The sequence below is a fragment of the Arachis stenosperma genome, chromosome 9 (assembly GCF_014773155.1).
Source record: "Arachis stenosperma cultivar V10309 chromosome 9, arast.V10309.gnm1.PFL2, whole genome shotgun sequence".
Taxonomy (NCBI): domain Eukaryota; kingdom Viridiplantae; phylum Streptophyta; class Magnoliopsida; order Fabales; family Fabaceae; genus Arachis; species Arachis stenosperma.
In genome coordinates, this window is record NC_080385.1 from 159,200,564 (window position 1) to 159,221,836 (window position 21,273).

General features: G+C 33.4%; 3 protein-coding genes across 4 annotated transcripts; 1 reads left to right on the top strand and 2 right to left on the bottom strand.

The window, feature by feature from the left end:
• The first annotated feature begins 800 nt into the window (after positions 1 to 800).
• Positions 801 to 4,810, top strand: LOC130951077 (guanine nucleotide-binding protein-like NSN1). Its single transcript, XM_057879688.1, has 9 exons — positions 801 to 961; positions 1,048 to 1,292; positions 1,692 to 1,797; positions 1,915 to 2,088; positions 2,288 to 2,502; positions 2,697 to 2,961; positions 3,523 to 3,702; positions 3,850 to 4,061; positions 4,320 to 4,810. The coding sequence occupies exons 1-9, from the start codon at positions 943 to 945 to the stop codon at positions 4,677 to 4,679; spliced, it is 1,776 nt and encodes a 591-aa protein (XP_057735671.1). The 5' UTR covers positions 801 to 942; the 3' UTR covers positions 4,680 to 4,810.
• Positions 4,811 to 5,419: 609 nt separating this feature from the next.
• Positions 5,420 to 12,019, bottom strand: LOC130948853 (uncharacterized). Of its 2 annotated transcripts, XM_057877728.1 has the most exons (12): positions 12,002 to 12,019; positions 11,454 to 11,724; positions 10,376 to 10,659; positions 10,077 to 10,271; positions 9,619 to 9,965; positions 9,256 to 9,547; positions 8,389 to 8,547; positions 7,162 to 7,527; positions 6,425 to 6,490; positions 6,229 to 6,277; positions 5,953 to 6,076; positions 5,420 to 5,680 (listed from the first exon to the last, which is right to left on the bottom strand). In XM_057877728.1, exons 1-12 carry the CDS (start codon positions 12,002 to 12,004, stop codon positions 5,599 to 5,601), a joined length of 2,238 nt encoding a protein of 745 aa, XP_057733711.1. In that variant the 5' UTR covers positions 12,005 to 12,019; the 3' UTR covers positions 5,420 to 5,598. The 2 variants fall into 2 exon arrangements, with proteins under 2 accessions (XP_057733711.1, XP_057733710.1); XM_057877727.1 differs by lacking the exon at positions 12,002 to 12,019 and having other exon boundaries at positions 11,454 to 11,913.
• Positions 12,020 to 18,487: 6,468 nt separating this feature from the next.
• Positions 18,488 to 21,122, bottom strand: LOC130950931 (thioredoxin-like fold domain-containing protein MRL7L, chloroplastic). The gene is made up of 6 exons (XM_057879533.1): positions 21,068 to 21,122; positions 20,694 to 20,818; positions 19,994 to 20,541; positions 19,533 to 19,614; positions 19,318 to 19,429; positions 18,488 to 19,205 (listed from the first exon to the last, which is right to left on the bottom strand). Exons 2-6 carry the CDS (start codon positions 20,814 to 20,816, stop codon positions 19,069 to 19,071), a joined length of 1,002 nt encoding a protein of 333 aa, XP_057735516.1. The 5' UTR covers positions 20,817 to 20,818; positions 21,068 to 21,122; the 3' UTR covers positions 18,488 to 19,068.
• Between the last annotated feature and the right edge of the window lie 151 nt (positions 21,123 to 21,273).

The following is a 21,273-nucleotide window of genomic DNA, read 5'->3' on the forward strand; positions in this document are numbered from 1 at the left end:
CTTTTCTCTAAATGTTTTTTTCTTAGTGTAAGACTTGATTTGCTTGTGCTTTTTAAAAATATAAACTCCTCATTTTGTATTTGGTAAATAAAAAAGACAAGCTCATCGTTTTGTATATGGTAAATAAAAAGACCATGTGTTTGTATTTGTAGTTTTTAAAAGATCGAAGTACTTTTAAAAGTAACTAAGGTAGAATTTTTTAAAATTTAAAAGTCTAATATAACCTCGTATATTAACTAATTTTTAAATTTAACGTTTAAATTTATGTCTTTTATAATATTTTTTAATATTAAAAAATATTTTACCAAATATAATTGCTGTTACTTGTGTTTATTAAAAGTTATTTTTAGTTTGATTTATTAGACATAAATATTATATTTTTTAAAAATAAAAACTTTAGCATACTAAATTTTGTTGGGTGCTTGAGTTGAATTTCACCTCTCTTCATGGAAACCTTGAAATTGTGTCTCTATATATTAAAGTTGAATAAATTATTAAAACGATGTTTGATAATTTATATAGTTAAGAAAACATTTTTTAAACATGCAAACACAAATAAATCTCATAAAAATAAAAAATATAATAGAAATAATTAAATATTAAATATATTATCAAAAGACTTTATTAATCAAATTTTGATATATTTTAACAAGTGTAATTATAAAAAAACACCCTTTCATTATTAAAATTGTTGATTTTATATCAAGTAACATTTTTTTGTTTTATTTTTTAAATAACCAAAAAGGCAAGAAGCTTTAAAAGTAAATTAAAAATCAAATTTTGCTCAATTTGAAAAACACCACAACCCTAATTTACGTAAGTGCGAGATTGTGTTTTTGAGAAGAATAAAACCCAACCTTCATCACTCGATAAACCCTTTTATTCCGTTGCTTCTCAGTTTCAGAAAGCGGCCACACACACAACACACAACACAACAACGCAATGGTGAAGAAGAGCAAGAGTATGATTTTCGTGCTTCTATATCGATTCTGAATCTTCCATTTTTGTTTCTCTTCTTTTTAGTTTATGGCTTTTTTGTTGTGGCAGAGAGCAAGAGCAAGAGGGTCCCTTTGAAGAAGAAGTACAAGATCATAAGGAAGGTGAAGGAGCACCACAAGAAGAAGGCAAAGGAAGCTAAAAAGCTTGGCTTGAACAACAAGAAGAAGGTTGAGAAGGATCCTGGGATTCCCAATGATTGGCCTTTCAAGGAGCAAGAGCTTAAGGCCCTTGAAGCCCGAAGAGCTCGTGCCATTGAAGAATTGGAGCAAAAGAAAGCTGAACGCAAGGAGAGGGTATCGCCCAATTTTCCCTCTTTCGATTGATTGTCTCATCCTCATGAATTTTCTGCTTTTTTTTTCTTAATTTATTAAATTTGTCATTTTTTTGGGTACAATTGAAGTTGTGAAGTCGAAATTCTTCTAGATATTACTCAAGATGAACATTGCGAATGATAACACGGTTTACAAGCTTTATGTATATTCTCAATGGTGAACTCTTATCAATGGTGTTGGTACAAATGTTTGACATAGGCACAAGTTTTTTTCTTTAACTTGAACATTGGTTTATACGAATAGTTGAAAACTGATGTGTTTTGTCCAAAGTTTTTAAATTGGTCTTAAATTTGGACTATTCATGATGTTTTGCTATGAACTTGTTATAATCCTTTCTTACTATGGTTAACAATTGTTCAGGCTCGAAAGAGGAAGTTGGGTTTACTAGAAGATGATGGCGTGTCTCAAATGACTGAAACAGAAGGGCAAGCTCAGGCAACGGGTACCGCATCTGGGAAGAACCGAGGTATTTCACTTTGCTCAACAATTTGGTATTATAGCCTAATATTTGCTCGTTTCCTGTCTTTAACTGCTTTATTAAATTTCATTATTCTGGCATGCCCATAATCCTGTACATACACAGATAACGCAGATAAACCCTTCTACAAGGAGTTGGTAAAAGTTGTTGAAGCTTCTGATGTTATTTTAGAAGTCCTTGATGCCCGGGATCCTTTAGGTACTCGCTGCACTAATATGGAAAAGATGGTGATGAGTGCTGGCCCGGATAAGCGCCTAGTGTTACTATTGAATAAAATTGGTAATTTTCTTCTTCCCACCTTCCTCTTCTCATATTAGGAAATGTTGACAAATGAAACAATCCCAATAGGCTTGATGGTAAAGGACTGGAATCTGTACTTAAAGCAGGACCCAACCATCAACAGTTATACTGATGCTTCTTTGCTAATTTGTGGTGTTTTGTGTGGTTTAACCATTTGTCCACCACCGTATTATCTCAGATCTTGTTCCCCGAGAAGCAGTTGAGAAATGGCTTAAGTACCTTCGAGAAGAACTGCCTACTGTGGCCTTCAAGTGCAGCACCCAACAGCAGAGATCAAAATTAGGGTGGAAGTCATCAAAGGCAGCAAAACCAAGTAATATTTTGCAAACAAGTGATTGTCTTGGAGCTGATACACTCATCAAAGTCTTGAAGAATTACACAAGAAGTCATGAGGTTCTATAACTTGTGTCTGTTTTCATATAGCTTATGCCTGTGCCCCCTCTTCCCTCCCTATAGTATATGGTGTTTTACCTGCTAATTTTTTAAACTTGTGGTAGGTTTAAATAGTTTTTGTAACTTTCTGAGTCAGTTTTATTGTTTGCTTTACTTATAGTACTTATTTATTTGTTGCTTCTTTGCCTTGGCAGATCAAGAAGACTATTACAGTGGGTGTAATTGGGCTGCCTAATGTTGGCAAGAGTAGTCTTATTAATAGCTTGAAGAGAGCTCATGTTGTTAATGTTGGTGCTACTCCTGGATTAACAAGATCGATGCAAGAGGTTCAATTGGACAAAAACATTAAGTTGCTGGACTGTCCTGGTGTTGTCATGCTTAAATCACTAGAAAATGATGCTTCTGTAGCTCTACGGAATTGCAAGAGAATTGAGAAGTTAGATGATCCAATTAGCCCAGGTATGCAAACAGCTTTTTCCTTTTTTCAAGATTTCCCCAGTTTGCTCAATTGATTGATAGAGGCATAAGAGTTATAAACATCTGCTACCGATACTATTAGTTAGACCTGACGAATTTGGTGTGCTTGAGCCAAAGTTGAGAGGATGCTTGGTGTGTATTAAGACTTGTCTTAGTGAACCTATTTCTGTTCTTGAACCTATGTTGGTACTAAAAGGTTCAGAATACTGTTTTTTTTTTCTTTTTAAATTTATCTTTTACTTTAATCTCTCTGGCATAGTTTCATCAAATAATCTGTTTTATAGACTCAGACCCAATCAAAGAAAATCCCAACATTGACGTTGGAAAGGCATAACCGTGAAATTTTTCAAGTGCTCCATGGATTGTCACATGGAAAAGCAATACACTATTTTCAGAACTGAAAATAGGTGCTTTGTACTAAAAAGATAACATATAAGTATGATAAAATTTCTGTTATCATTCATCAACATCCTTCAGGTTGTGTGCCCAGGTTACCTTCCAAATTTCAAGCAGGGATACTAATTCAGAGTTCTCTTTTTACAGTGAAGGAAATTCTCAATCGCTGTCCCGCCAGACTGATGGTAACTCTTTACAAGATTCCAAGCTTTGATTCTGTAGATGATTTCTTACAGAAGGTTGCTGCAGTTAGGGGCAAGCTTAAGAAGGGTGGAGTAGCAGATGTTGAAGCTGCTGCCAGAATCATTCTCCGAGACTGGAATGAAGGTATGCATATATGGTGCTTCCACACGCACACCAGATGCGCCGAACAAAGGATAATGAAAATATGCGTCATAATGAACTTAAACATTTGGAAACAACTGGTATAAAGTATAAACCAAATTATCAGAAATATCTACTTGTATTTTTCAGGGAAAATTCCATACTATACCATGCCCCCGGTTAGGGACGAAGGAGAAGTTTCAGAAGCCACAATAGTTTCCGAGTTTGCGAAAGAGTTTAATATTGATGAAGTCTACAGGAGTGAAACTTCATTCATTGGAAGCCTTAAATCTGCTGATGACTTCAATCCTGTAGAAGTTCCTTCAAGTGGACCTCTTAAATTCAATGAGAGTACGCCGGAGGTATGTCACTTTCAGAATTTGTTTCCCAATCAATCTGCTCCATTATTTTCAATTCATTTACACAAGAAGGATAAGACTATTCTTCCAATCTTGCTTTTACTATTTTCAAAATGGTAAAGTAATTGAAAATGGTTACTTCATGATGCTTTTGAAGGGAGCTCGATGGTTTACATTCCTCTTGGTTTTATGGTTAAGATATTTTTTTTTCAATATGATTGATCAAATCACTTAGTTATCCTTCACATTTATGCATATTAGGATGATATGGCACCTGAACCGTCAAATCAAGTTGAGCAGGAACCTGAAAACCCTGCTGGGAATGATGTTGATGAAACAATGGAATGTCAAGAAGATGGTAACAAGAACAAGGGAAAATCTGCTGCTGATAGACAGAATGAGAAATTATATGGAGCAGAGGGCATACTTAATACAAAACTTCAGAGAGCAGAGAAGAAGAGGAGGAAAAAGGCTAACAAAGGCACCTCTGATGCCATGGATGATGATTATGACTTCAAAGTTGATTATTTCAAGAAGGGCACGGCAATGAGTGATGGAGATGATGATGACCAGATTAAGATTGAGGTGCCCATGGCTGGAATTTTGGACAATGAAGGATAAAGTGTATGATGGCTTACAAGCACATTATTTTGTCTTGGAGTTATTGTCATTTTTATACATTTTTGCACTACCGTTTTGTGCTTACCGATGACAATGGTCCTGTTAAATTTTGGTCCGCATTTTTGTGATTTCTTTCAGCAGCACAAAAAAAGGTTGAGTTTAGATTATGAGGGAAAATTGAGCAGCATAACCTGTTTATGTTAAATATGGTTACAAACGCCCAAAGGGTCCTGGGAGGATGTTTAGTTGTTTACTCTACAGGTTTCGGATAAATCTCATCTGAATTATTGAAAATTTCTGTTTCTATTAGTATTTATTTTGTAAAAGGGGAAGATTAGATTAGGGGGTTAATATTTTTTTTAACATATAGCTAACAAATTTATTTTAGTTCTTTTCTCGTGTCGTTTTCTTCACTTTTTTTTTTTTTTTAACAAACATGTGAACATGGCTATATATTAACTTTCAACTACTGGTTACTTGGTGGAAATTTTCGACCCATTCTCCCCCTCCCCCTCCCCCCCCCCCTCCTTTTTTTATCTCCTCTTAATGATCCTTATGATCCTTTCCACTAACTTCACATAATTTTTGGTATTCTGAACCCAGAAACAAAACCAGAATAAAATAATATTTTCTAGGGTTCAAAACCCTATTATATCTAGTTAGTGGTTACTGCGTTGTTGTCATGCATGGTTCCGATCCAGAGAAGAGAGATAACTGACAGAATTACGACGATACAACACTTCATGAGTCGGTTGAAAACAATATTATTTGGGATTTTATCATTTATCAATGAAAATCCAATAGTTGTCGGCAATGCAAATGCCTAACACGGGACCCAAATGTCTGACATGTTATTTATGAAGCCTAGAAAGGAAGTATTTTGCTCCTTCTCTTTAACCGCATCCATGCCTCGTGGATTTCAAAACTTGAGCTCGTTCGTCATATTTAGAGCCTTCAGGATGAAGATATAAGTGAAGGCATCTTCTTGGAGCTTCTCAAATCTACATCACACACACATGAAAAGCATAAATCAAAATAGAATCTTTATATATTTACACTCCTAGACAAGAATTTGGTGAGGGAATAAATCCCGGCTTCTTGTAATAATTTTACTAAACTAAATCCCAGCTTCCCAAACTACAACCAGAACAATGCGGGCATTGAAGCTAAATCAAATAAAATCCCAAACCACAAAGAATAAATAAATGTAAAACAAAATAAGTGGAAAAAATAAATAAAAAAACTAAAAAACAGCAGTAAGGTTAGAGCTTACCTCCCCGACTTTGAAAAATGGCCAGCACCAAGTTCGCATTTAAAAAGCAATATGTTATCATCAGTCTTCATATCCCTCATCTTTGCCACAAACTTCGAAGGTTCAGAATACATAACCCGTGGGTCTACAGCATGTACAAGCACAAAATAAAGTCACATGGAACAGCAGAGTATAGTTTTTCCAGCCAAATCATAAGCAATAGCAAACCCACAAGAATTATTTAGCTTTACATATACGAACATGAACAGATCCCTTTCAAGAATTGGATATGCTTACCATTTAATCCAGCAGTGACAAGAATGTGTGGATAATTCTGTGCCTTCACCTGCGTAAAATGGGTAGGATGAAAATCATGAACAAAGAATTATAAATAATTTCTAGAAGTCTCTTCAAGAAGGATAAAAAAATAAAATATTGATAGCTAATGAAGGCTACTGTCGATCTGAGTCTAACACAGCCATAAGGTTCTCACATCATCCACGGGGGAATATGACTTCATGTAGAAGTAAAATTCTTCCTTCCTAGGGTCACCCCATTCCTGCAGTAAAACATAACAGAATGATCAGCTTTAGCAAAATGAGAAACAAGAGAGTAAATTATATCATACGATATTCTGGTAATATACTTTCAGCAGAAAAGATATTGCGTGGACATGCTTAAATAATGAAAATCAAGAATTTGGATAGCACTTACAAAGTAAAGACCCATATAATTAATAATGTCTTAATACAATGATGGAGTGGGGGTTATATGATATCTCTCATTAATATTAATTTGAGATCCCAATATAACAACTAAATAAGCTTCATATATTAAGTGAGATCTTTTATGAGAAATATGTTTAAGCAGTTTTTAAGGACCCAGAAAAATAATATAATACGGGACATTATCAAGGTTATGCATAAGTCATATTCGGAACACTATTTCTGAGACAAACAAAATGAAGATCTTTTACATCCGAGTTGCCTGTCCCATCCCTTGCCACTCCGTTTTTCTGCTACTAAACCTATGCTTAATAAGCATTTAAAAGAGGCTAACACACACGCAAACTAAAGGGCACACAAGATGATTGAAACAGGAGTTTTAAATACAAAATATTATTGGGATATTAAAAGTGGGAAGAACAAGCTTTAGAACCAAACAGACCTGTATTCAATCATTTCCAAATGCTGACATGGAATGGCAGGAAAATACAAGAGAGAAAATTACCTCCCATTCTGAAGTGGTGAGGGGAATAGTTGGATCAAGCATAGTTGTCAAAACATCCACAAAAGGTACTCCAGCAACAGCTGCCTTGAATAAATCTGGTCTCATATTAAGAACTGCACCAATTAGCAAACCCCCAGCACTTCTTCCCTCAATGCACAGTCTTTCCTTAGAACAGAATTTGTTCTCAATCAAATATTCAGCACAAGCAATAAAATCAGTGAAAGTGTTCTTTTTCTTCAGAAATTTCCCATTCTCATACCACGGCCTCCCCATTTCTCCACCTCCACGTATATGAGCTATAACATATATAAATCCCCGATCTAACAAAGAAAGCCTTGAAGAACTGAAGCTGGGATCCAAACAATACTGTTAACGATGAGAGAGAGAATAAATAGAATTAGAAAAATGGAATGCTTGAAAACCATATTCATATTATGTAACTTAGACTCCAAACGGCCAAAACTGTAACATTTGTAACCAAAGGAACAGATCAACTAACAATTTTTTTCCCCCTTGATAAAAGAATAATTAGAAATTACACAAAAATAGGAAGATAAGAGATCCTCTTTACATGAACGAATAAAAAGTAAAAGTGTAAAACAGTCAATGAACTTCCCAATCTCGCAACATATCAAAGTGAACATCAAAAGAACATATTTAGGTTTCACGTAGTAACCCCACCATAGACTATGATATGTGCTTCAGATCTTCGTGACATGAAGATTGGAAGTATTATTTTGTAGTTATTAGTTTATATTTTTAAGTGTTAGAATGTTCAGTTTAATTTCATGCTTTTTTATTTTATTTATCTAGTTAATAGATAGGACTTTATGTTAGTGGGTTTAGGATTTTTTACCTTTAACCTAATATGAGGTGTATAAATGTCTCCTAAACTACTATAGGCGTCAGACAAAAATGAGAGGAGTGAAAATACACTTTGGTTTTGTGATAAAACCATGGTGTAAATAAGTGAAGTTGAGTGAGTCTCTCTTGTTCCATCAGAAATTGGATCAAAGTAGAGTGGTTCCTTTCGCATTCAATTTCAATATATCATTTTTGTTTTCTATTTATCTTGAGTCTTTATCAGACCGTCTTACATCATCTGCTTCGAAGAAAGCACACAAACAGTAGTGCTTTTAATGCATTAGGCAATATAACATCAAGACATAGAATTCAAAATTGACATTGTTATATGCAATAAAGTGGCACGTTCTATTCTTCTTTTACCTCATAAGAGCCATAACCATAAAGTAGTAATGGATCAGATCCATCAAGTTTCACAAGGTCTTTTCGATAAACAATTGATATGGGAATCAAAGTTCCATCTGAAGCAGGTGCCCACCTTCTTTCAGTGACATAATGGGTAGAATCAAACCTACCCAAAACCTGAGTAAAATAAATAAACAACGAATAAATAATGGGAGGAAATCAATGCAGGCACAAAGAATAAATAAGCAATGCATAAGAAATAAAGAAAGCATGGTTTACCTTTATAATATGAGAATTATAATATTACCTTAACTAATCTCATCAGTACCTGATACCTTTCGATTTTGAACAGGGTTTTAATGCATGTTAATTATACCTAGTGTATATCACATTCATTTACCATATAATCCACTCTATTTCTGAAGTTGGAACTTGGAACTAGTTCACACTCTCATAACTCATAAGAGTAAATACTACATCAAACCCTCTAAAATTACTGGGAAGTCATCCCTCAGTGCAGCTATGTCAGAGAGTTCCGTTCTGTTCTTCACAATTCAAAGTTCATTCAGAAATTCAAACTTTACCATTCTCTATGATGCTTTCAGCAGCTAGAGGATCTTACAAGGCACTCAAAGAATCACTGATGGAATTATGGATGCTAGTCAAAAGAACAAAACCAAAGTTTTAAACCAAAAAAATAGGATAGATGCATGGGTCATGCAGAACATAGCAAAATGCCAAATCTTTTTACAAGATACCAAAAAGAAGCACTTCAGCAATCAAGACATGAAGTATTTCGTTTCTGTAACAGATGATGCCTTAAGACTGAAGTCAGAGACATAACGCAATTGCAAAATCATACAGGCTGAGTACATGATAACTTACGGGGTCAATCTTCTTTAAAACTGAAATGCCTGCTTTCATGTCATAATCATATACGGACTTAGGAGTCTTCAAGGAGCTATATGAAAACCGCAAGATACTTGATGAGAACTCTGAATATGAAGATTCCACAGAGTATACTGGATCAACAAAGCTAACTGCTTGACCATCTTGAAGGCTTGTTAGTGGTTCACCAGTAGGTGGAAGGCGATAAACTATTATTTTTGGTAGACCATCTTCTCTCTCATATGAAACAAGATTATCACTAAACAGTTGTATCTCCTGAATTTTTACACTAAAGAAATTCATCATAAGTTTTGGTGAAAGGGAAAGACACAATTTAAGATGATGCAGAAAAAGTGTTACCTTTCCCTGTGGGGAAGAAGAACCGTAGTTGAGGAGGTGTTATCAACAGGACAAGCTACCACCTCAGAATTGAAAAATTGACCACTTCTCCTTTTAATAAAGAAATGATCACCACGATGGCTGACAGTTGTGTCAATACCATCAACACGTGGTGTGAGAACTTTAAGACCCTCTTCAGGTTTGGAAACATCCAGATAAAAATTGAATCTTGTGTTTTTGCTTTCCGATGCAACAAACAAGTATTTCTTGCTTTCAGAAGCATAAAGGTCAAGTGAAAACATATCATCCTTTTCTACATAAAGACAAGTATCCTTTGATTGATCTTCCCCCAACACATGAAGCCATGCCTGCATCACTAAGACATTAGAATCACAAGCAAATACAATGTACCATGTGCCAAACAATCAATAGCCCAAAACTTATAGACATCTGGTAAGTGGAATAACATATCGCCTCACCTTATCAGGTCTGAGAATCTCATCCATCGTGATGTAAACCAGAGCATTATCACCAGCCCATTGAACGTATGGTGTTAGACCAACAAGAGGCTCTCCAATAGGAGCTTGTGTCTCAGCATCAATGACGTAGACAGTATATATTTCGTTTCCTTTGGTGTCTTCAGCATACGCTACCAACTTGCTATTTGGGCTAACCTGAAAAAGAAATAAAGTTTTGACACAAAAAAGCAAGAGAGTTCAGAAGTAATGAAACAGACAGAAATAAGCAATAAAAATGCCATAATAATATATGATCTAACCTTAAAAGCACCAATACTGTAGTAACCGTGTTGTTGTGCCTTGATGTTCTCATCCAAAATAACATGCTCCTGAGGAGCTTCAGGTCCAGTGGGCATGGTATCATACACTGATGGCACCTTTTGGTTTTCAGGTATAAGGCGCCTACAATGTTGAACATACTCCTTCCCTTCCAAAGTTTTTTCGTAATAGTAGTAAGGTCCTTTGCGTATTGGTGCAGAGACATCATCCTCCTTAATCCTCCCTCTTATCTCAGCAAAAAGCTGTTCTTCGAGTTTCTTGGTTCCTAGACGATGAAAAATGTGTACAGTTTTCTCAGGTAATTGTTAAGAAATTTCCCTCAAAGGTGTCTTCTTGCATGCACCTAGTGACATAGACATAGCAACAGGATTCCCAAGTCTGCACCCTTGCAGTCATAGTGACTTGACCCCGTCTCGCTGCTATGCTTAACGATGATATGTTTCCTTATATTGAATAAGAAGTGGACAGAGGACTACCTAACGCAGTGAAACTAGCTTCGCTGCCTCCTCTTGACTGGACGCTACATACAAATGCACAGATGATGCTACAATTTTGGAAAATGTGTACTTAACTGCTACAAATTTCAACCCAACTACATTGCTAGTAATTGATACAGAACTACAGGGTTGGAACTTGCGTTGTACATCACATGTCATACTTGATAATTGTTCTGAACTGAAAATTTGAGTCTGTTTGTCTAAGTCTTTGTGGCCTAAGACCCACACCCTAAAAATCGTGAAATACAGCTATAGTTAATAAACAAATAAAGCTATTACCCACCATTATCATCCAAGTTAAGGGGAAATGAAACTCCATTTTAATCGTCGAGTTTAAATTTAAAATTAATAACAATCACAAAAAAAAAACGCATGCTGCTATCAAATAGAGTAGCTCGTGCAATGAAGTAACCAAAATTACAGCAAAAATCGCGCCAATCTTTTTATCGTTATAGTGAAGTGTAACTATGCAGCGAACTGCGTTTCTTTAAGAAAGAGAAACAAATTTCGTCACAATGAAGTAGAAGCCAAATAAAGAGGATAAGAAAGTGTGAATTCGCACCGGACATGATGGAATCGGTGTATCCATTCTCTTCTTTGAGGTATGAGAGCACTTCGGGATTGGTGCGGGAATCGTCGCGGAGCCAGTAGTAGTTGTCGATCCTGACGTCGCCGAACATCTCCATCTTGTGCTCCACCTTCTTGGCCACCGGAGGAGGCGGAGACTGAGACTGCGACAGCTGCTGAGAGTTCATGGAGTAACCGGAAGAGAGTCGACGGCGCTGGTGGTGGTGGTGAGAGAGTGACGCCGCCGCGGAGGAAGTAAGAGGCGTCTGAAAGGGAAGAGAGGAGGAGAGGACGACGGTTACAGAGAGCGGGATGCACAGAAAGCGAGCAATGCCTAAACGCAGCAGATTTTCAACAACCATTTCTCGCTATTTTTTAATACTTGGATGATTGGATCTACCACTAACTTTTTTTCTTTATTTTTTTATGTTATATTATATTTTATTATAAATAAGATTCTGGCTCGCGAGGAGAGAAGGATAGGGTGGAATGGAAGCAAAGCATATAAATAAATAAATAAATAAATGGTCTCAGGTTTATCACCATTGCTAAGTTCCCTGCTAAGGATTATGAATTAATCATGAACTTGCCGGTAGGCCATGCACCAAATTATAAATAATTTATCCTTTAGTTTCTTTTATTGAAAATATTCGAGAAAACCATTGGTGAAGATGCGTGCTGCAGGTCTGCATTTCCCATTTATATTTTGTTTTTTTCCTAAGATGATGAATGAATGCATGGTCATAAGGCATCATCCTTTCTTTTTTTATACAATATCATTAAGCCTTTTAACTCAATTTGTGATCATCATTTTTAATGCACCATTACTTATTATTAGAGAATTTTTATTATCAAATTCAACTTCTCTTATCTAAGTAATTCTTTTTTCATGTGATTAGAGTGCTTAAAATTTTTTTACTAATAATAAATTCAGCAAACAAGACATGATGTAAAAAAACATGAAAATAGAAAAGGTAGAACAGATAACACATGAAAGAATTGAAAGTTGGGAGTTTAAAGGAAACGAAACCACTTTAATTATTATTGTTGTCTTCATCCTCTCTAAAACTATGTAGAGCATATTCTATTAGCACCAAACTTAAGATAGTTGTTTGTCTTTAAATAACAAAAAAAAAATGATAAAAATAGTAATAATCAGAATTATCAAGTGAAAGTAATCAAATAGCAGAGACTTATTTAAACGAAACAAATGAAATTAATCTAAAAGGAAATGAAAAAGAAAACAATGTAAAATAAATAAGTTGTTAATGTGTTTACATGGAGGTGAATCTTATATGGGTGAAGTGCGGCAACATTTAAGTTGGTGTGAGAACACTAAATTTAGTGTGGCAGAATTAATATAAAATTAGATCAAGTATCCAATGAAATGTAAATATCTAAATTGACGGTTATTTTTTGTTAAGATGGGAGTTGATCATAATGCTTCAACTCCTCTCTTTTCACTGTGAATCTCCTCCCTGTGTCTTTATGTATTAGCTCAATATACTCAAAAGAAATAATTTTGTTCATTGTATATGGCAACAATAGATGGTAAAATAGCACCACTTTCTTCCGTGATAAGAAGTCTTCGGTAGGAATTTTTCTATTCCTCCACCCTCTAGGCATTTTCTTCTTGGAAGCCTCCTCTTTATTTGATTATGTATATCCAACACTAAAATTAAAGGAAAGCTTTGGTTGCAAATTCTTGTTTGTCTCATTTGATTACAAAGGGAGATTTGACTGCAAAATTCTTATTCCTACACCTTTTTCTCTTCTTTTTTTTTTTCCAAGCATGGAAGTGGAGCTTCTGGAGGTGCTTTTTTAGGTTATTTCAAAACGGATAATATTGTGCTAGCGGGTGATCTAAGCTGTTACAGATGGTATTAGAGTTGGAGCTCGGATCGATGTGTCAGCAAAGACGCTGGGCTCCTCTAGGGGGTGGATTGTAAGGTCCCACATCAGTTGGGGAGGGGAACGAATCATGTCTTATAAGAGTGTGGATACCTCTCCTTAACATGACGCGTTTTGACGAGTGCGTGTGGGAATTTTCGGCTATCATCCATATCGTTAAAGGCAAAACCGACAAACCTAGAGGGGGGCAAGTAATGGCCTCGGCCCCTAAAATTTTGAGAAACTATATTTATATATGAGATATGTATTTAAAAAATAAAAAATATTATATAATTTAATATTTTTATATGTATTATTTTTTATTATGTGATAGATTTATCTTAATTGTTTAATTTATTAATATTTTTCACTTAACTAATTTAATATCATACCCTCAAGTCTTTGTAATTTTCAAATTAGTTTTTATATAATAATCTCTATATTTATTTAAAAAAAATCATTTGTTCATTTTATATTAACATATTTAAAATTTATATTATTATATTAATTAATAATAACTTATGTAATTATATTTTGATAATCATATTATGTACTTTAGATATTCTTTTCTTATAAAAAATACTTATTTTTCTTCTAAATTTATGTTATTGAAAGAAAAACTTTTATAAAAATATCTTATATCTTATATTCTATAAAAGTATTGTGTTTTTCAAATAATTAATAATTTATCTTTTATTTTCAAATTTTTAAAATTTTTTAAAAAAATTAATTTTAATTAATAAAATATGTGATTATTTTTAACTAAACACGCTATAAATTATTGGTACTTTATAATTTTATAATGTACTATTGATATTGTTATATTTTTTTATGTAACTATCATATTAAAAATAAAATTGTGAAAAAATTTATAATTATATATATATTGATAATTTTTTGAAAAACTAATTCTAATAACTATATGTTAATTATTTTTGTGGAATAAAAAATTTTATCTAAAATTTGACCCCTTCATATTAAACTTTTTAGATTCATCCCTTAATAAAATCTGTTAAGAAAAAAAAGGTTGTTTCACTTTAATCTAAATAGTTTCAACTATTCTACGTGCATACTTTAAAAATTTGCCTGTTATTTATAGAGTTATTTTTGTGAGTTTTAATTCTTAAATTTATAATTTTTTTACTATAAATAAAGATATCAAATTGATACTTATCCTCAAATTACATAATACTCTCTTAAAGGTGGGGTATGAATTCCTTGATGTGCTACATTCTAGCGAATATATACATGTGCAGAAGAAGGTAAAGATAATATAATGTATTTAATCATACAAATTAATAGGTTATTCATCCTCTTGTACTGTTATATTTTTAATACAAAAACGTCATACTCGTTCTCATATTACATAGATGTCATGTACATCAGTTAGTTATGGTTGGAAAATAAGAGAAAAAAGAAAAGGTTAATTATATTCCCTTTGGAGCAACACACCAGCATTTCTACTGGTTAAAATTGTTGTTTTCTCTGTTAATGGTGATGCAGATCTCTAAACCAAGCACACTATTGGTAACGTCGATTGATCAGGGCCTTTATGTTAATGTTACGGACAGCGGAACGGTGGCTGCATTGAACAATGAGCCAAGCACCGATAATGTAGAAGAATAGTAGCCATGGCAATTGGCAAGGTCCTATAAAATAAAGTTAATTTTGTGACTAATGTAAAGTGGGGAGATATGATAAGATAAAAGACAGACACAAAATTTTATATTTTTATATTTTAGTTGGTGATAAATGAGAATAAATTATTTTATTTTTTTTATTTAAAAAATTTGAAATGAAAAATATAATAATAAAAAATATAAAAAATATAAATAATTAATAATATTTTTAAATAATATATAAATAATATAAATTAATAGAATTAAAAGAATAAATTAATCTTAAATTTAATTAATAGTATTAAATTAGGGTATAATGTACTTTTATTTGATTAATGGTTGTTCATATTATTTAAAATGGTCATTATTTACCTAGCACTTCCTAAAATATATTAATTCAATATTTTTAAACACAATATCTCTATTTACATCTCTTCTTTCAAAACGTACCTAAACCGATTAACTCGACAAAAGTCGATGGTCAACGTGATTCCTTGTTTACTTGCCATTGCCACAAGTTGGGCATTGGTTGGTTCAGCCATATATTATGTGAATCTTTTGTTTTTGTGTTATATAATATTTTATTTAGAGGTGTTGATTTTTTGTTAACGTAAAATTTTAATCAAAAAATTATTTATTTAACACGATAAAAATAACGATTAAAATTATTTTTTTAATAATAAAAAATGTCATTTTTTACTTGATAAAAATAACGGTTTATAACATTTATTTTAAGTAATTAAAATATTATTTAAATTTGATAAAAATGATGGTTTTAAACGATAAACCGTTGTTTTTAAATAAAACAAAATATCTTTTTAATTTGATAAAAATGATATTTTCAAATACCATTTTAACTAATTAAAAAATGTTATTTTAATTAGATAAAAATAATAATTTATAAATATCATTTTAAATAATACAAGATAGTTGTTTTAACTTGATAAAAATAGTAATTTTAAACATTATTTTTATTGATAAAAAATGCCATTTTATTTTGGATATAATGACAGTTAAAACCGTCATTTTAACTTATAAAAAATTATCATTTTAACTAAGAAAATTGCGGTAGTTTTCTAAAAACTACGATAATAATTAGAATGACGCTCAGAATTACGTCGTTTTTTAAACTCACCATTCTTGATAATAATGTAAATATAAAAAAAACTATATAGTTACCAATTTTTTTTATAGTGGTCGATAATATGACGATAATAGGAATGTTGGAATGAAAAACAACATAAATATGCTTTACACACAATTTCTTTTTAATAAAAATGTAATATTTAGATGTCCAAAAATTGGTGCAAATATTGTTAAATTGCATCCTTTCCAACTTAAAAAAAACTTAAGAAAAAACAAAAAATACATAGGCATAACGAAACAACGTTGAATAGGTTAACAAGAAGGTAATCAACCATGAACCGTTCTAATTGCCGGGTGCATCTTCATTTCGAAAGTACACCGGCTTCGAGGAGATGGTGATGATGTCAAACAATTGAAGCTCATGCACTTTAGTCTACCATTATTGCTGCCACATCCTACAACACCATTTTCATTATTTTGGCCATGTAGTAATTCTTCATTACCCTTATCTTCAGCTGCAAATTTGTTAGGAGCAAATGCAGTATGATTATTATGAGAGCCTCCTTCAGTGATCTCTTGATAATCTTTGTTGTTGATGTTGTCAAGGTGAACAAGCTTCAAGGTGAGTCTACCATTGGCCCTATGTACTCGAAAGTACTCATGATGCCTCACCTTTTCCTCTTTGAGAATCAACCTTCCTTCGCTTGTGTAGTACCTTCTCAATACCCATGGCATGTGCGAAGCCAGGTTCTGTGTCCGTGCTAGAGATGGTATAGGAGGAGGGAACACTTTCTTTTCCTTTTTACTGCTATTACTTCGCTTCATGGACGTGGCTGTATTATTAACCGCTTCGTTTTCTATTGATAGTTGAGAACTGTTAGATTTCACTGTGTCATTCTGGTGATGATCGATGACATTGGGTTCCTTTTGAATTGCAATCCAACTCTTGTTGGTGCCATCATCTGTGTTGATGGAGATATTGATTGGTGATGGGGTTGAAGGAGAACTTAAGAATGCCTCATTCGAAGGTAATGTAGTGAGGATTTTGATACCCACGTTACGACGTTGAGCTAAGTTTTGCATATTAAGAATAAACTTGGCTATGATTTTGGGATTAGAATTTCGTAAAATGAATTGTCTTTTCTGAATAACTCGAAAAATCTGTTCAAATTTTAACTTTTTCAAATTAGAAACATTGCAAATAATAACAACAATGATAACTTTATTATTAACCAAAAAATACAATAAAAAAACTAGCACACCGCATAGATATTTTAGAAATTTTTGGTGTATTTTCAAGTACTTTTTGTGTTTTTTATTTCATTGAATTGCAGGGCATAATAATGGCTAGTAATTCACATTGTTTATAGTTGCAAAGAAAAAATTTACATACAAGAATATAATAGCCAGAAGAAAGAAGCAAAATGTTCATATAGACATACAACTGAGGAAGAGCCTGAACTAATTTGAGACATTCCCATTTTAACATACTTGAACAAAATGATAGGACAACAAATTTTTATGCTTTATCCTGAGACATATATATGCTTGTTATTCAAATTTGTCCTTGTTTCTTTATTCTAATTTGCCATGCATGTCTCTTTTTTACAAGGCATAAACACAAATATACATTTCAACTTAAAGAGAGATTTCAATTCCCAACGACATAACCGTATCTGAAAAGAACTACAAAAAAATGGAAAAACATAAATGAGCAATCAACTAAATAAATTGAATTAGATCTCAGACAAAATGGTGTACCTCAATGAAATAGTACCGTGAAGATCGAATAAACTAGAGCAGAATCTGCATGTAACGAGGGAACAAAAACAATCAGTTGTTGCAACAAAAAATGTCAGAGGACACGGTCAAGAAGATTAGAAGAAAACAACTAAAGAAACGATCACGACAGGAAAGCACACACCAATCTGTATCTTTCTTTTATAACAACAATAATGACATATAATTAGGTTTTTTTGACAATTTTTTCTGTCAAAATTTTAGGAATAGTATAAACGAACACGTAAATGTCTCGTGTTATAATATTATGGTAACGAGCATTCTATTTTTTTCCTATTTCTTATTTCAGGTTTGATTTTTCTAATCATTATTATCTATTTTTCATGCTATTCTTAACAATATAATAATTATAAAATTAGGGGAAAATACATTATCTTCTGACGACTTTGGTGTCATTGATCTAGCTATCATTAATATTGCTTCAATCTTACTCTACTAATATTTCTATAAATGTATAATTTTATTTTGATGTCATCATCTATTTTCACAATTATACTTGTCTCACGCTCAAAGATATCAATACAAAGACTCTATATCAAGTCATTAAGAGCGAAATGTTCTGTATAGGTTATATTTTTGCATTAAATAGAACAGATAGAAACGATTAGAGGCAATGAGAAGTTCAAAAATCATATGAGAGCAAAGCTTTTTCTTTTAATCAAGATGAATGCAGAGGTAAGACGGTATTGCGCTTATGAGGGGAGGCGACAACTAGTTACTACAGTAAATAAGTTAAGACAGGGATACTCCTCTGCCACAAAGAATAGATACATGCAAACCAACTAAAAATTTACACAAACCATAATGAAACGGAATTTTCTTACAACCACATGAATTTGTGGAAAAACAATTATAACTAACATTTTTTCTTTCGGAAAAAGCTGTGCTAAATGTATACAACATTGCTTTTGCTTCCATTAGCAAACTCATCAGTCAGGTCACTAAAAATCATACTCAAACTTCAACTTTTCTTTTGCCACAAGTCACAGCTAAGTCCTGCTCATTCCCTGTTGCGGCTACTTTTCGACCAGAATGCATCGAGCAGTCCACCCGAGGAATTTTGTTGCCCATGATGTACGTTATTCTATCAGATTATATGTTATCAGAGGGGGCTACACATTCACTTAACATATTTTACCGAAGGTTGAATGGCAAAGACATTTTTAAAGGAAGACATTGTAGCATTTGACTCTAACAACTTTGTCCTTTAATCTTTCAGGATACCGGATTATCAATGCTAACAGAAGGAATATCTTCTTGAGAATCTGATATGCTATTCAGGCATGGAGGTTTAGCTGCGCCATAGTAAAAGAATGCCATGATTTTTGACAACTCATCTGCATTTCGAAGTGCTGACAGACCACCAAATTGAAGTTAAGCTTAGTCCAAAGCAAAACTAACAAGATATGAAAAAGGACATTTCTCCATCTTTTAAATGCTAAAATAAAATAGACAGTCAAATACCTTTTTCACGGTATAGGATCTTCCCTGCTTTGGTAAAGATAATTTCTGGGAAGACTGACACTTGAAGTGCATCAACTAGTTCAGTCTCGACAACAGCATCAAGTGCAATACACTTCACATGAAATGAGATAAGATTTGAGATCCGAAAAATGAAAAATAAGAATTCAAATGGAGTAACAGGAATCAAAGTCAATCAATGTTATGACTCTACTTACTCTTGGGGATGGTAATCTGCAGTTCCATATGATATGCACAGCCTTCTCCAGTTCATTTCGAATTTTTTCATTCTCTTTCGGCCTAACAATAAAATAAAAATGTTATTAGTAGTAAGAATGATCAGTTGACGTAATTTTATTGCATATTACATCTAGTAGACCGAAAGTACTTTTGCATATTCTAAGGTTTATTACACATGCAAGATAAAAACCCAAGACAATAAGCATCCTCATATTCACATGAATGCACACATAGTGATTTACAGGGAAACTCAATCTAGATTCTAGTAGAGGAATTCTTATTGTAAGGAGAAGAAAGTGTCAAAGTGAACTATCAAATTGCACTCCATCTAGGTTGCTAATTACACTGAACAAACAGCAGAGTGCTCTGATTAATGGCAAACTATATACAAAATAATTTTGCATTACATCCAACTGAATTTTTAAGATATAAATCAAACCTTCTATATCGATTGTGTACAAGAATAATCAACGGACTTATGTCTTTGAATACAGTCTCCTCCCATTCTGCAGTCTTTATGTCTTTAATAGGTCGAATGTAATTATCATCTCGCCATTCTATTTCTTCCTTGTCATCGTCGTCATCGTCATCATCATTGGCCTTTTTGGTATTCTTAATGGTAATCTTGTCGAAAAACTGCCCTAAGTTGAATCCCCGCCCATCTGCATCTTCAGGCCAGTCAGGATCCTCCTCTTCCACAACAAGCTGGTAATCATTCAAAAGCTTTTCGAATTTTCTCTTCTTCTCTTCAGGGTCTAACTCCTCTTGAACTTCCGGCTTTCTATCCATTACTTCTCTAATTTTCCTCCTCCATTCTAGTCTCTCTTCAAGGCTCATACTATAAGGGTCATTTTGATCAAATGAAGGAGGTGTGTCCTCTTCATCATCAGAGTCACTAGAAGCTTCACGCCGTCTCTTCCAATCAGCATCATCAGACTTGAGAGCTTGAACTCTTGTTGGTACTCTTATCACTTTAGAATCACCAACCTGCTTCAAGGAAATAGACCAAAAGAAACAAACAAAACTTTATTGAACTCTTTCAGACTATAACAATCAGAATATTTTGCTAAGATAAACTTCATATATATACATATACGCATCATGAAAGAAAGCCTCAAGAGTTTTGAGAAAAAGCTCACATTCAAAAACTTCTTTCCGAGCTTTAACTGTTTCTGCTTGGGAATGATCAAGTTCCTCTTTTTTACAAAAGTAGGTGATACGAACGATGACAAGGGCATGGTCATCGAATTTGGTAGTGCCATTTCTTCGTACAAAATATTTCAAAGAGAAAGACTCTGATATCAGAATATAATACAGTTAAAAGAAAGAAGAGAGTAATAATAACGGAACCCGAAGCTGTTGAGAGTTGGAATCGATTATGGATAAGGAAGGTGAATTGAAAGTGTCTTAGTAAATTATCATCTTCTTAAACTAAGAAAGAGTGTAGTTTCCTCACTGAAGCATTTTGTCAAACACAAAGAGAGTGTGAATGAGAAATTCTGTTACCACTTACCAACTAAAATCAGCTGCTTCAGCTTTCGACGACGAAGAAACGCTCGCGATGAGTTGAAGGCTCGAACCTTGGAAGCTAAACGACATCAGCTTATTTTGCCCTTGCGGTTGGGCTTGTTGGATTCAGCCCAAATTCTTGTTGTATTATGGGCCTACCCGCCCGTTCAGCGTCTTTTTAGTAGAAACATACATATTAAGTGTTTGTTA